This window comes from Oenanthe melanoleuca, chromosome 10 (assembly GCF_029582105.1).
Source record: "Oenanthe melanoleuca isolate GR-GAL-2019-014 chromosome 10, OMel1.0, whole genome shotgun sequence".
NCBI lineage: Eukaryota > Metazoa > Chordata > Aves > Passeriformes > Muscicapidae > Oenanthe > Oenanthe melanoleuca.
This window is the reverse complement of record NC_079344.1, coordinates 17801442-17816351: the sequence shown is the minus strand read 5'-3', so window position 1 is coordinate 17816351 and position 14910 is coordinate 17801442. Positions and strand designations below refer to the sequence as shown.

Sequence of the window (14910 nt, the reverse complement as noted above, 5' to 3'; positions counted from 1 at the left end):
CAGGATCTCACTCCTGGCACTGGGGAGGCTGAATTCACTATTTTTGGGGGGAATGAGGTGAAGTCTGCTCCAGCATCTGTGGGGAAGAGGCTGGCACAGAGGGTTTCATCCTTCACATGAAAAGGCATGCACAGTGATTTCTACACAAAATACTTTATTAGTCAGCTAAAAACAGTGGCTGGAGCAGCAGCCAGAAAGAGAAGAGGCAGAGGGAAGGGTCAGAGTCCAGCACAATGTGTGCTCCTGGCCCTGTTTCCTAGACAGCAGGAAAAAGCCCCATCACCACTCAGCTTCTCCCTCCCACACTGGCAGGATGCAGCAGTAGCAAAGAAATGGGAGCACAGCTACAGAGCAGCTCCATTTGCACCAGCACTAGCCCTGGACTGTGGCCAGCCCTGCCTGAGCCCCTCTTGGCCCCTCACTTGCCCCTCAGGAGGTGGCAGCAGGTGGCACTCACACAGCGGGGGCTGCACCTGGAGAAGGAAGAGGGAAAGGAGGAGTCAGAGGGCAAGGGGGTGTCTGGCTTCTCTCCTGCCTTTTGGCACCCCTCAGCCCCCTTGCTCAAGGGGAGAGCCCAAGGGAGCTCTCTCACAGCCCCCAGGTGTGTACCAAAGGCACAGGGACTGCCAGTCTCACCTTTGCCCCTGCGAGCAGATGTCCGGCGGCTTCTTCTGACACTCACAGGCACCTCAGGCAAGGCTGGAGCAGCAGCCACTTTCTTCCTCCCACGAGCACGTCCCTTCCTTGGCCCATCAGCCTCCTCTTCCTTCTCTTCCTTCTTTACCTCTGACTTCAGGGGTTTCACTGCAGCCCTGCGGCGCTGTTTTGATGCACGTGGGGTAACCTGGGTGGTCAATGGGGGAAACTCTGTGTAGGATCATCACCATGAACTCAGGAGCAGCCCAAGCAAGGCACAGGCAACAGGACAGGCAGACACAGGCACAGAGCTGCTGACCTTGGGGCTGGGTGCCTCGGGGTCTGCCTTCACCTGGGGGTTCTTCTTGCGGGGTGTCTTGCGGGGTCTCTGCCCTGCAAGAGAGGATGTGCTCAGGTGAGGTGGGGTGAGGCAGAGCCTGCACCCCAGGAGACCAGCCATGGCACAGTGAGCTTGCAGGGATGCTGTTCTGAGGAAGTACAGGATGAAAAACCAGCAGCTGCACCCAGGCAGGTTTGGATGCTGGTAGGAAGCCTTGGGGACAAACTGCTTCTGTCACAGGCCTGTCAGCACCGCAGAGAGAATGGCTTTGCTCCTGCCTGTGCCCTTGTGCTGCACAGCAAGAACAGGGTTTCCCAGGCTCCAGCCCACCCCAAGAGCAAGAGTGGGTCCCACAGGAAGGGGAAACTCACCTTTGGGAGCCATGGGGCCAGGCTCTCCCTGTAAGGAAGGGACAGAGCATTGACTGGGTGCAGTCATCCTGCAGGCAGCAGCAGAACCCCTGCCCCTTCTCCATCCTGCAGCCATTGCAGTGAGGGAAAAACAGCCACGTTTCCCTGGGAAGGCAGGGGAGTTGGGCTTGCTCTGCTTGCCCTGTGCCTTGGGGTCTGTGCCATCAATCCCTGTACGTACAAGGCCCCAAACATAGGGCCCAGGAGGGAAAATCAGGGCTGCCAGACCACCCAAAGCCCTCATTCCCTCCATCTGCTCCAGACTGCTCACCATTAGCTGGCTGCCCACCACACAGGAGGTCCTTGTCACCTCCATGCCCAGCAGCTTGATGGAGAGGGAGACCCCCAGGCACACAGGGTAAGGGAAGTCTCAGCAAATAGAAAACAGGCTGGTGTCTCCTTGTTTGGGGAAGTGGTTTGTTCCTACCTGGAACCATATGGTCCTGCCGTTGCGGTCACGCAGGGAGCTCATGCCAGGCACCAAGTAACACTGCAGCCAGTCCTTGAAGGCAGCGTAATTATCCGTGTGCTCAGGGTCCAAGAGCTCTGGGAGGGGAAATGGGAAGGACAGAATCAGAGCAGAAGCTGTGATCATCGTGTCAGGGTCCCCCCCAAACTGCTGGTGCTGAAAGTGTAAATCCCCATCCTCCCTGCTGCCTGCCTTGTCCCCTCACCTGCCGTGATGACCTCCTTGGGCACGGTGTGACACAGCTCCAGGAGATCTGGGTTCTCTTGCTTCAGCTTCACCTTCTTGCTCAGTGTCAGGGAAGGATCCTGCAGGCATGGAGAAGGGCAGAGAAGTCACCTGCCAGCTCCTCTGCTTCCTCAGCTTCTTTACTCCCATCTCCTTTCCCATCTCTTGCCCTCCAGAGGATGAGCTGCCACACTCTCCACACAGACAGCCCTGAGCTCACCACACATCAGGCCTCCAACTTAGCTACAAAGACATGAAAGAGGGCTAACACACAAAAACACCACCAGCAGCTCGTGGAGTTTGTCTTCAGCCTTATTTAAAACAGCTCTTTCCTCTCCCCCAAGGCCACAAGATCAGCCTTGGGCCTTACTGCAGCCTTCCATTGGAGCTCTTAAGCAAAGTGTTTATTTCCCTCACCTCTACCTCTTCACCCACCCCAAAATCACTTCTAGACTTCCTTAGGGCAGAAGACTGGCAGAGCTCATCACAAAGGGCCACGGGCAACCAAACCCCTGCTTCTGGCATCTGTCTGAAATCCCACTGCTTTCTGAGCCTGTGAAAGCACCTGGTATTCCCCACCTTCTTCCTCATCTCCTGCTCCTTCAGGGCCTCCAGCACAGTCCGAGCTTTTTCAAAGGGAGGGATCTTCAACCTGAGAGGGTTACACACAAGCCTGAAGCCTCACTTCTGGCACCTCCAGTGTCTACCAGGTGAGGAAGCACAGCCGGCTTAGCCACGCTCCAGCAAGCTCTCAGAGACTAAACCTCCGTGGCAGGGCAGCGGGGGCTCAACCCACCCTACCTGTACAGGATCTCAGCACGCAGGTAATTCCCAATTCCATTGAAATACTTCTGGTTTAAGAGGGCCTCACAGATAGGCTTGTCAAAAGCTCTGTCATCCAGGTTCTTCAGCACATTCTCCCTGCAAGAGAGCACGGGCCATCAAGAAGAGTCACCCGGACATGTCCGTGCAGGAAAAGCAGCCAAAGCCAAGCAGGGGGCATTCCTCACCTGAAGGCCTGGTACTCGGAGATAACGCAGGGCCCCCGTTCCGCCTGCCAGGCATCCCCCAGGCGCCAGGAGCCGAAGCGCCGGGGGTCCACGAAGCAGAGGGCGCGCGGGGGGCTCTCCCGGGTGAGGAAGCGCAGGTGGGCATGGCGGGGCAGCTCGGCGGCGGGGCACAGCCGGAACGAGCCCGACATGCCGAAGCGGAACACCAGGTCCTGCGGGGGAGGGCCGGCGGCGGGGTCCAGCGCGCTCAGCGTCAGCCGCAGCTCCTTGCCCCGGGCAATGGCCGAGATGCTGTAGGCCTCGCAGCGGAACGGCACCTCCGGGCCGCGGCCCACGGGCGAGCGCTCCACGCCGCCCGCGAACACCAGCGCTCCGCACGCCCCGTTGATGAAGCGCCCGGCCAGGTGCAGCTCCGGGCACTCGGGCATGGCCGCGACCGCGCAGCGCAGCCCGAACCCGCCGCCACCGCCGGCTGGCACGGCCCGCCCCCATTGGCTGCCCAGCGGCGGGTGCGCGCCTCCATTGGCTGCGAGGCGGGCGGTGCGCGCCCCCATTGGCTGCGAGGCGGGCGGTGCGCGCCCCCATTGACTCCGCGGCCGGCGATGAGCGCTCCCATTGGCTGCGCGGCCGGCACAACGCGCCCCCATTGGCCGCGCGGCGATCCCTGAAGTCGGTGCCCTCTCCCTTTGCAGCGGTTCCCTTCGGGCACAGCAGGGACCAGCCCAGAGCCTGCAGCAGCAGCCCTTGGAGTGGAAGGGCTACTCAGCGGTGCCACAAGGCACAGGTCAGTGCTCACGATGTCCCCTCTTCCCTGGGGCTAAAGGCCTCAAGGAGGCTGTGCCAGGACAAGTCGAACCACATCACCTGAAGAACTTTGTCGAGACCTGAGACCCCCTTACAAGGATTACTACGGCTCTAGGTACACAAAGCTCACCGGTCATACCCCAAAGCAATGGAAAGAAATGTCTGTACTATCCCTGTTTTTTCAAGCACTTTCTGTCAGGAAAAGTCATTAAGGAGGATATGAGCACTGTCCCTGAAAAATTGGGATCTTTGGAATCACCATCTTTTATTAGTAGCCTTCATCTCTCTGTCCTCTCCCTGCACAGACCGAGGCTGGACGTGCTGCCCAGAGGGTTGGAGGAGGTTTCAGAGAAGCTGCTATTTCCTGGCCCTTGATAGGATGAACTGGGCTGAGAGTGAGCAGAACTGCACTGGGATGGGCTCCCAGCTGGTGGTGATCAACAGCAAGGCAGAGCAGGTGGGTGCACAGGGCTGAGAGAGGAACCCAGCAGGCAGAGACACAGTGCTGGGCCCTGCAGGGGGCTCAGAGCCCCTCCTTGTCCTGCAGGGGAGGGGGAACGTCCTGTCTTCACCTCTGCAGCACCAGCCCCAGCCCACAGGGACTCCTGATGCCTCCCTGTCTCTGTCCCTTCATGGACATTGCACTCTCTCTGATTGCCAGGAGTTCCTCTCCAAGCAGATAAAACAACCTCCACAAAGAGAATATTTCTACATTGGTCTGTTTGTGGACAAGAAGGGCCAGTGGCAGTGGGTGGACAAGACTCCATATGATGCAACAGCAGCATGAGTATCTCTGGGTGAAGAGTTTTTGGTGTGACTTCTGGTAGGAAAATAAATAGGACAGATGTGAGGTGGTCTGCTGCTGCATGAGGGGGAGTTGTTACCACACTGCCTTATGAGAGATCAAAGACACAGGACTGGGCTGTGTAGGACACCAGGCTCCCATGGCCCATCTGTGCTGGATATTAGTTATGAATTAACTACCTATGACATGGAAGGCAATGCTGGAGGTATAGGAAAAACTTCACGAGGCCGTCCTGCCACGGGGAGACGTTGCACAACGCGGGGACACGGCTCAGCTTTGTCACCACGACTTTATTGGAGCTGCCACGACAACCCCAGCAACCTGGTGAGAAGGGAAATGTCCTCCTCCCAACCAGCAGCACCAGTCTAGACCCCCAGCCAGTGTCGCAGCCTCCCACCGTGGCCCTTTTCTGGCTCCTCAGAGAAGGGTGTTCATCAGGGTCTGGGCCTGCTTCAGCTCTGCAGGGAGAGGACCGAGATGCAGGGAGCTGCTGATATTGCAGCATCCCTTCCAGCATTCCCTTCCCAGCATCTTCCCCTGCAGAATCCCTCATGGAGGTCCCACTGCCACCCCTCTCCTGGCACCTCACCTGCCAGCAGCACCCAGAACTTGTTGGCAGAGAGCGTCACAGGGACGGCTGTCATCTTGTCACCCTCTCTGTCCCGCACGTTGAAGGTCAGGTGCACCACGGGCTCGTTGACCTCCTGCAGCTCGCTGGAGCTGAGGGTGTAATCCACCCGCCAGCGCACGGAGCCCAGCTGGCTCACTGCGGCGGGCAGTGGGATGGGGTCAGCAGCCCGGCTCCAGCACGGTGACTGACCCCCACGCCCTGCTGAGACCCAACACCCCACTCACATCGCAGGCTGCAGGCCCGGAGCCTGTCCTGGAGGGGGCTCTGCTTCTCCTCGTAGGAACGGCACAACCCGCTGGCATGCTCTGCTCGGAGGGGAGACAGGAGAAGAACCCCCCTGCTCACACCAGCCCTGCAGCTGCCAAACCCCACCGAGGCACTGAGGAGCTCCCAGGGACTGGTGGCACAGAAGGGAGGTGATGGAGGACAGCACGGTAGCCAGCCTGGCCTCCAGCTGGGTCTGAACTGTCAGCAACATCAGGCTCACAGTGCCACCCCGAGGTTTCCCTTACCTTTGGGCAGTCCCAGCTGCTGCAGCTCACTGGACAGAGACTCACTGTCTACATTGTGCTTGGCTGCACTGGAGAGGATGAAGCTGAGGACAGCGATGGTCGCCTTCACATCCCCTGACTCTGCAGACGGGAGGGAGGGTGAGCTCTGTCACCTCGGGAAGGCAGCCCCAGATGCATTGCTGCCCACCCCTGGAGCACACAGCTCCATCGGGGGATCGGGGTAAGGACAGCAGTGCTCACCTAACTTTGCATCTGAGGTCAGCTTCAGGATCTTGTCATACTGTGGGGGAGCAGAGCATAAGAGTCACGGTAAACACCAGCTAACACACTCACTGCCACTGTTAACACTAACAATTCTTACCTAAATATTTATACCGGTAACACTTACTATACACTTTATTTCTACTAGTAGAGGCTGGTAGCGTTATTAACGCTGAGGCTTGCATGAAAAACACGAGATTGATTAATGCTGTTGATTATGCCGTTGTAGTGCTAAAACACTTGGCCCCCACTGCGGTAGCCCCACACTCACCTCGATGGCCTCCCCCAGCAGGTCCCGCAGCACCTGGGCGCAGATCAGCTTCAGCTTCACCGAGGACTGCGGGGCAGAAGGGGGTGAGCAGCGGGCCCGCAGCCGGCGGGGGGCGGGCAGGGGGACGCGGGGGGCGCGGCCACTTAACTATTTTGGCCAGGGTGCTGATCTCGGCCAGCACCCAGTCGGGGCAGTCCAAGTCCCCGCAGAAGCGGAACCGCTGCGGGAGAAGAGGCGGTCAGAGCCCGCCGCGGGCTCTGCACGCCCTCCCCGCTCCCCGCCGCCGACCCCTCTCCCCACCATGTCACCGCCGCTCCCTGATCCGCGCCGCTACCGCAGAATCCGCCTTTGCGACCCGGAACCACTGCTGGAACCACAGCCGGGCGGGCTGCCGGCTAGGCCCCTCCCCGCCCCGAGTGCCGGTAGGGGCGCTGCGGGGCGTTTTAGCTGGGACCCGGGCACGAGAGCGGGTCGGAGAACGGGACGGGGGTCTGGGAGCGGGACCGCAGACCCAGCCCGCAGCCCCGGCTCCGCCCGACTGAGCCCTCACGCTCCCGAACAGCGCCACACCCGCCAATCCCGGCCCGCCTTTCTCCGCCCTGCCCAATCACAGCCGCCCTTTCAATGCGCCAAGCTCAGCCCGCGCACGCGCGGCACAGCCCCTCAGCCCGACCGGCCCTGAGGGGAGCGGAGCGCGGCCCTTCAGCCAGATCCCTCAGCCCGACCGGCCCTGAGGGGAGCGGAGCGCGGCCCCTCAGCCCGATCGGCCCTGAGGGGAGCGGAGCGCGGCCCCTCAGCCAGATCCCTCAGCCCGACCGGCCCTGAGGGGAGCGGAGCGCGGCCCCTCAGCCAGATCGGCCCTGAGGGGAGCGGAGCGCGGCCCCTCAGCCAGATCCCTCAGCCCGATCGGCCCTGAGGGGAGCGGAGCGCGGCCCCTCAGCCAGATCGGCCCTGAGGGGAGCGGAGCGCGGCCCCTCAGCCAGATCGGCCCTGAGGGGAGCGGAGCGGAGCGCGGCCCCTCAGCCAGATCGGCCCTGAGGGGAGCGGAGCGCGGCCCCTCAGCCAGATCCCTCAGCCCGACCGACCCTGAGGGGAGCGGAGCGCGGCCCCTCAGCCAGATCCCTCAGCCCGACCGACCCTGAGGGGAGCGGAGCGCGGCCCTTCAGCCAGATCCCTCAGCCCGACCGACCCTGAGGGGAGCGGAGCGCGGCCCTTCAGCCAGATCCCTCAGCCCGACCGACCCTGAGGGGAGCGCGGCCCCTCAGCCCCACACTCGCGCCGCGGGACTGTGGAGTTCAGAGCTGACCTGAAATAAAGATCCCGTTCTGGTGCGTGGGCAGCTGCACCTGGCCGCAAGGGGAAGGAAGAAGAGGCAGAGCTGGCGGTGAAATAAAGTTTTGTGAGAGCGGAGCTGGAAATCACGGTAAAGCTGGGCTCGCATTGAGGCGTTTATAAAGATCGTGTGGAGATAGTGGAGCTGAAATAAAACTCCTCGGCTGGCCTGAAATAGAGACACCGGGCCTGGGGGGTGAAATAAAAATTGCAAAATAAAGATCCTGGCACTGAGGCTGGAATAGGGACTGCAGAGCTGTAGGCAAAGCAGTGCAGAGCTTGATCTGAAACAGAGACTCTGGGGCACTCAGCGTGCACAGCAGGAGCTGCTGTCAGTGAGATAAATAAAGCCTATGGGGCAGGGTCGGGGCTGGAACAAACACTGCAGAACAGGATCTGAAATAAAATCCAGTGTGCTGAAAGGGGGAAGCACAGTAGAGCTGGAAGAGTAACTATGGGACTGCCATGCACATTCTTGCTTTTTTAAACTCCCCAGCACTAAGGTTGTTATCCCAGAGCTGGAGAGGACCAAGCCCAGATTGCCGGCACCAGTTAGAGCAGCACAAGGCTGTGGTGGGACTGGGAGCCCAGGGCAAGGCTGCCCACAATACCACCCCCAGAGCAGACACACATCCTTCACAACTGGGTTTCACGGTCTACAAACAGTTTATTTAAGATACAGAATTATTCCTTTACACACCTGAGTCTGCACTCTGCTCAGGGAGCACCTGGCAGCTGCTGCCACATGATCAGGGAGAGCTTCTCAGCATCTCCTTCCCACCTACAGCCCCTCTCCAAGCTTCCCCGAGCTGCTGCTGCTTCTCTCCTCAGGCAGAAGTGCTTTGCCACTCGAAGTGACCATCCTCAGAGTCCTGCAGGGGAGAGGGGAGAAGTCACTTTAAACACCTCCAGTGAAGGCTGGAGTGAGGGTCCCTTCCCTCCAACCCCAGAGATCATCAACAGGCAACAGAAGAACCCGTGACCTGCAGAAACACCAGCTCCCAAACACAGAAAATGATCCAAGGGCTGCAAAGGCCACTCACCTCTGTCCAGAAGCCCTGGTTATCCATTTCCAACGTCTGGATCCCCACTTCAGGGTCTCTTCTGTTCCAAAGGGCTCCTCCACTCTGCCAGCCCAGCCTCTTGGTCCCCAGGCACTGGGGAGGAGAGCACAGCCACTGCAGCCCTCCCTGGCTCCACAGAGTCCCTCAGCCCGCCCCACACGAGGGCCAGGGCAGCTCTTCCAGCCCAGCAGACAGAACTCGCCCTTACCACGAGCACGACGGGCGCGGCGATGATGCAGAGGCCGCCTATGACCATGATGGCCACTCCGTAGGCTGGGAAGCCCGGCTGGGGCAGCTGGGGGTCCAGGGTGTCCTCTGGAGCAGAGCACAGCATTTAGAGCCTGGAGCAGCCAGGTTATAATAACACCTGTTCCACACCCTTCATGCCTTTTCCTCCCATCCTACACCAGCATGCAGCAGAAGGTCTCCAACCCCAGTTCCCCAGGCTATGCACAGGGAAAGGGAACAACTGTTACTAAAGTTTTACTTTCTGGTCACCTCACCAGCCAAGACATCTCACCCTCTCTTCACACAAGGATCTGGTAGCTGTGGATCTGCTCTGCTCACACACCCCAGAGGGGAGCTTACCTCCCACAGCAAGAGAGTATGGATCCACATGGATGTCAGAGTCACCCAAAGCGTGGTTTGGCCCAACTGAGAGCACAAGCGTCCGCAGAACTTCCATGCTGCTTGGAGCAGGGTGACGGAATATCATGTTCCCATGGCAGAGCACAGAGCCAGGCCTGCAGACAGGGTTGGGAAGAGCTCCAGCAGCTGCCAGTCCCACCATGACCCCACAGTGGGATGGGGTGGGCACACCCAGCCTCCTCCCAGAGGAAGAGCTCAGTAGGAAGAGATCTCTGCTCTCAGGGAGCCATGGGATGGAATGGACATCCCTGAAAGTCCAGCAAGGACCACTGATACCATGGGTTAATGCTTGACCTCATCAAATCTTTCTGTAGCCAAAAATGTGCACCTACCAGCCATGACTGACATCTGAAGGGAAACCTCCCTATCCCTGCACACCCCTGCCCCAGCAGAACCCCTGCTCCCACTCACAGGAATTCTTTTATGATCGCTTTCAGGAAGGATGGGTAATCACTCAGGACTCTGGCCACCTGGAAGAAAAGTTGTGCTCAGCTCCCCACCATCTTTTGGGGGGTGTTTGGACACCCGAAAGCAGCCCCTCCTCCTCCCATGGTTCATCTCACCCTGCTGGGAGAACCTTAATCCCCTCTTCCCACCAGACCCGTTCCTACCACATCACCAAGTTCCACAGAGAGATTGTGGTGCTCTTCAGAGAGTGGATCCTGAAGCTTCTGGCTGAATTTTCTGTTGGTGACCAGGAAGGAGAGAGGGTACATGTACAGCCCAAGCTTGGACCCTGAAGGAACAAGAAACAAGTGCTGGGTGTGCAGATTTGGCAGTGACCCTTCCCGCAGCACACACAGGGACTGTCCTTACCCTCTACTGAGAGGGAGGTCAGGTCCATGGAGAGGTCTGAGAGAGAAGTCAGGGCTTCCAGAACGTCTGTAACATCAGCATGGACAGCTGTGTCTAGGTAGAGGTCTCCAGTGATCTCAGTGTTCCCTCTGAAGTTTCTGAGGGGAGAGAAGAGCTCTGAGCAAGGCAGGAGGGTTGGGACCCGGCTCCAGCACCTTTACTGGTGGTTTTCCCCTGAGAGCCCCCAGAAGGTGCTCAATTACAGTTTGCTCCAGCTTCACATCCCCTCCCAGCTTGTCCCATCCTCCCCATCCTTGCAGCACAGCTAAATAGCTGCAGAGGGCACAGGAGATGGTGAGGGTTAATTAAGATGTTGGCAGAGGAGAAGCTGCATTCCATACGTGATCTGGGAGATGGTGAAGTTCGTCACGTGGTAGAAGGCATTGACAGATGATGTCACCTGGGCAGAGAGAAGACAACAGTTCACACCTTCCCCTGCTTAGCACAGGTCATTCCACCAGCCAGGCAGCCTGTGCCCATCCTCCCAGCATCACCCTTCAGAAGGGCCCCCAAGGCTTGGCATACCTCACTGATCAGCTGCTCCAGAGGATCCATCCTGCTCATCCCAACCTGGGAGCCAGTGAGGGAGATGGACAGCTTCTCTGGGTCCAGGTTCTCCAGGCTGAAAGCTAAGGGAGTTGGGAAGAGTTATGCTCACACTTGTTTCTCCAGCTTGCTTGGGAGATACTGTTCAGCCTTGAGCTCATCCATGGCCACACACCAAAAGCAGAAACCAGCAGGGCAGCTGAGTGAGGAAGGATTCCTTTGACTTTGGAAAGGGGTCAGGATGGGTCATTTCCCAGCACAGAGAGCTGGGGCAAAGAGGGGAGATCAGGGAGTTGAGCAGAAGCACTGGCCCACACAGGTCCAGCTGCTCCAGATGTGCCCTCCACGACCCTTAACATTCTCACAATGGCTTTACACAGGCCAGAAGGGATGTTAAATGAAGGAAAAGCCTGGAATCCAAACTGCACAGGTTTTGGCTTTGATAGAGGCACAAGGAAGGCACTTGGCTGTGGGAAGACCTTCAGGACTTACCACCAGACTGGACAGACTGGGGCTCCAGCTGCCAGCTGAAGATGCTCCTTCCCTTGCTTGCCTCTGTGACAACTGTCCTGATGAGGTGGGAGTTGGTGGGAGCAGGAGCATCCCCCCGGAACAGAGCCTCCCCTCGCACCACCACTGAGCCATTCCTGGGAGGGAGAGGAGACACTGGGCAGCACACCTGGTATTTTTTTTCCCCCCCAAGGTGCATTTATCCACAAATTCAAACAGGATTCCCTCAAGATGATGACACCAGGGAGGGAGCATAGCCCCTCACAATGACCTGTCTGGAGCATTTTCCTGGGCAAACCCTTCCTGCCAAGCCAAACCTGCAGCAGCTTGGAAAGAAACACAGACCACTGCTTCTTCCAGCAGGATCCATCTTTGTTACACACTCTAGTATTTATGTTTCTACTATGGGAAAGGTTAAAGAAAGTCTTGGGAATACATAAGAGGAAAGACAAAACAGCCTACACCTCCAAACATTAGTTAGAGCAGAGGTTTCTGCTCTTATCAGCCATTCACTCAAACATCCATCCCCCAGCGTTCTGGGGAGGCAAAGAAAAAACATTCCCACGTGGTGTTTATGGCTGTAGTCATTCCTCTGGTATGCACCTTTCCCAAGAGAATGGAGAGTCTTTATCAAAGTGTAACAAGTTGCTCTTCTACGCAGGACCCTTGTTAAGGCCAGGATAGCTACTGCAGGGCACTGCTTCTACAAAGCCACCCTCCACAGCAGCTGCACACTCACATGAACTCGAGGACATTTGCCTGCAGGAAGCTCTCGTAGCTGGACAGCATCTGGTTTAGCTGGAAGGAAGAAGCACCGGGTCATTAACTGAGAAGGTTTTCCAGGCTCCTCCACGTGAAGGAGAAGTGAGCAGGTGGGCAATGAACAGAGGGAAGTCAGCTCAGCCCACTCAGGGAATGCTTGGGCTGAGCTGGGACACCCAGAGCAGCCACTCACATTCCTGGGAGGGAATGGCAGCAATAATCCAGTGTGCCATGGCCCTGCTGGCTGCCAGAGCTGAGGTGAGCCCCAAACCAAGCTCCAGCAGAGCAGTGCCAGGGGTTTACCCACCTCCACCATGCTCAGCCAACCAATGCAGCACACAGGCTTCTCACCCCAGCAGGACCTGGAACCTCACAGCTCCCCAAAGTGCCAAATGTGTCCCAGCCACCTCCAGCACTCACCATGAGTCTCACATCTCCCTCCAGCTGCCGGTAGCTCTCCGAGTCCCTGCTGCCCAGAGCTGGGGTGTAAGCGATGCCCAGCAGCCGGAATCGCAGGGGCAGCACGTGCACAGGCTGTGTGGGAAAGGGGAGGCTGGAGGGGTGGGATGCAGGGGGTTTTGTCCCTGAGGAGCCAGTTTTGTCCTTCATCATCAGCTCAGCTTGGCTGGAGGCCTCTCTGGTGGCTGCAGGGAGATGCTCCATGTCTGAGGAGGAGTGCTGGGAAGTGCTGGAGCCAGTGGATATGATGTGGGCATCAAGGGTCACTCCTGTGGGCACAGCCAGGCTCTGGGAGCTGGGCAGGGAGCTGGCTGCATGGCCAGCTCCAGAAGTCGGCAAGCAGGATGGACATGTCACACTGCTGGTTGTGGCAGTGTGGTGGTCAGGCTCAGAGCCACACTCCAGAGCTGGGTTCGTGGAGCAGGGGGGAGGCACAGAGCCTGGGCTGGCAGGGGAGGACCCTGGAGGTCCTGCTGAAGTGGAAACAGCTCCCACTGCTGCTGTCCTGGATTCTTCCACCACAGACATCTGTCCAAGCTCTGGGATGACACCAGTGGCTGTGGAGCTCATTCCAGTCAGGCTGGGAGTCCTGGTCTGAGCTGGAGAGGCTCCAGGGGACATTGGCTGTGCAGGGGCAGAAGGCCACTCACTCTGTGTCCCCGAGGTGACAGCAGCAGCCCCAGACTGTGCCATGGGAAGGGAGGAAGCCAGCACACTGTGGGCACCAGGAGCTGCTGCAGTGGTAGGAAGGACTGCATCCAGGAGTCCAGACCCATTTCCTGGAACCTGGGCCAACACCGTGGCAGCTTTCCCAGGCAGGGCAGTGCCAGCAGTGCCCCAGAGCCCCTCAGGTGTCAGGGCAGGGGGCAGCTCAGCCAAGCTGGGTGTCCCTTGCACTGGCAGGGCAGAGGCCACCAGCTGCTCTGCCGTGCTGGGGCTCCAGGAGCCAGCATCCATCGGTGTCCATCCATCAGTGGGGATACCAGGTGGGACCTGAGAGCCTGCAGCTGCCCCTTGGAGTGGCACCAGTTGGGTGGGTGCCACCTGCATCACTGCAGCCCCTGCAGAGGGGCCAGAAGCAGCCATGGGGAGCAAAGGAAGGTGCAGCCATTCCTGGGAGGTGGCAGGGAGCCCAGCAGCTGGCTCACTCCAGGCTCTGGAGGTGGCCTCAGACCCCCTCTGTGGGCCCTGGGGCTCTGCTGTGCCTGCTGGCTGCCCCACAGCTGAAGTCACTGCTGGCATCTGTGTGGCACCATGAGAGCCTGGTCCTGCTCTGTGGAGGCCTCCCTGAGTGAGGTGACGCCAGGGGCCAGGACTGGGGACACTCTCAGTCTGGAGGAGCCAAGTTGAGGCAGCAGGCACCTTTCTGCCAGGCCACTGTGCAGGGGACAGTGCCACAGCTGTGCCCAGCCTGAGCCCTTCCCTGTCCCCAGATCCAGGCTGCCACTCCAGGGAGGTCTGAGATGTCCTTGTGGCTGCAGTCCGTGTCCCCAGGCTCCATCCCCCATTCCATGGCCCAGGGGTCACAACTCCTTGATCCCCTGGGAAGCAGCCCGAAGGGAGGAGATCCCCACGTGCTGTCACCAGACTGTCACCCACCCCCTGCTGGGAGGCTGAGGAGCCCGGGGGATGCCAGGTGACAGCAGCCAGACACACAGCAGCACACACAGACATGGCCAGGAGCAGAAAGGCTCTGCAGCACAACCTGCTGGCAGGGGCCCCAGCCCCTTCCCTCTCAGCACGGAGCATCATTCCTGGCTGCAGGGGGCTCGGTGGTCCAACCCCTGGGCTCATCCTGGGGGAGCTCAGCTGTGGAGAAGGACAGCAGCAGATTAAGAATGGGTCTCTGCAGCTCCCACATCCCTGTGTCTGACCCATTCCCAAGCTTCCCACCCCCAGAGCTCCTTATTAGAACACCTTCCTCCTCCCCAGCAGCCTCCCAGCTCAGGAAAGCCTGTGCCAAGCCCCAGCACCTCCTGGGAAGCTCCCAGGCTGTAACCAGCCCTGGGCTCAGACATGACCTCATTCCCTGCTCCAAACACCCACCCTGTCCCCAGAAACCTCCCCAGGGAGGGCCAGGCCCACCAGCACCCCTTACCTGGCAGCACCCCAGAAGAGAACACAGAAGCCCAGCCAAGCCCTGGCTTTTATCTGGTTTCCCAGGTGGGGGAGGGGGATGTGGCTCCATTCCAGCTGCTCCCAATTAACACACAGACTCATCTGCACTCCCGCAGGTGAAGCTGGAGAGGTCTCAGCTTCCCTCTGCTCCTCACTGAGCCCTTGGCAGCACAGGGGGGGTGGACCTGTCCCTCCAGGCAGGATGATCCCCAAACCCTGCTCCCCAAAACACCCTTTTTGTG

At 59.2% G+C, this 14910-nt stretch overlaps 2 protein-coding genes and 1 pseudogene across 2 annotated transcripts; 1 reads left to right on the top strand and 2 right to left on the bottom strand.

Moving 5' to 3' along the window:
• Positions 1–137: 137 nt before the first annotated feature.
• NEIL1 (nei like DNA glycosylase 1) lies at positions 138–3603 on the bottom strand. The gene is made up of 9 exons (XM_056499366.1): positions 3091–3603; positions 2882–3001; positions 2660–2732; positions 2061–2160; positions 1814–1932; positions 1348–1375; positions 956–1029; positions 637–844; positions 138–473 (listed from the first exon to the last, which is right to left on the bottom strand). Exons 1-9 carry the CDS (start codon positions 3516–3518, stop codon positions 454–456), a joined length of 1170 nt encoding a protein of 389 aa, XP_056355341.1. The 5' UTR covers positions 3519–3603; the 3' UTR covers positions 138–453.
• On the top strand, positions 3517–5168 carry LOC130257504 (C-type lectin domain family 4 member E-like; annotated as a pseudogene).
• On the bottom strand, positions 4970–7026 carry COMMD4 (COMM domain containing 4). Its single transcript, XM_056499370.1, has 8 exons — positions 6675–7026; positions 6523–6594; positions 6375–6440; positions 6083–6122; positions 5843–5962; positions 5555–5635; positions 5289–5465; positions 4970–5157 (listed from the first exon to the last, which is right to left on the bottom strand). The coding sequence occupies exons 1-8, from the start codon at positions 6675–6677 to the stop codon at positions 5117–5119; spliced, it is 600 nt and encodes a 199-aa protein (XP_056355345.1). The 5' UTR covers positions 6678–7026; the 3' UTR covers positions 4970–5116.
• Positions 7027–14910: the final 7884 nt, after the last annotated feature.

Bases quoted from the DNA above. Each gene is read 5' to 3' on its own strand.
- NEIL1 (XM_056499366.1), bottom strand. From the start codon at position 3,518: ATGCCCGAGTGCCCGGAGCTGCACCTGGCCGGGCGCTTCATCAACGGG. The intron at 1,376-1,813 runs GTAGGAACAAAC...CCTTCCTTACAG, and splicing joins GCAGGACCATATGGTTCCAG to GGAGAGCCTGGCCCCATGGC. The intron at 474-636 runs GTGAGACTGGCA...TTCCTTCTCCAG, and splicing joins ATCTGCTCGCAGGGGCAAAG to GTGCAGCCCCCGCTGTGTGA.
- COMMD4 (XM_056499370.1), bottom strand. The intron at 6,123-6,374 runs GTGAGTGTGGGG...GCTCCCCCACAG, and splicing joins TGCTGGGGGAGGCCATCGAG to TATGACAAGATCCTGAAGCT. The intron at 5,963-6,082 runs GTGAGCACTGCT...TCCCGTCTGCAG, and splicing joins GACCTCAGATGCAAAGTTAG to AGTCAGGGGATGTGAAGGCG.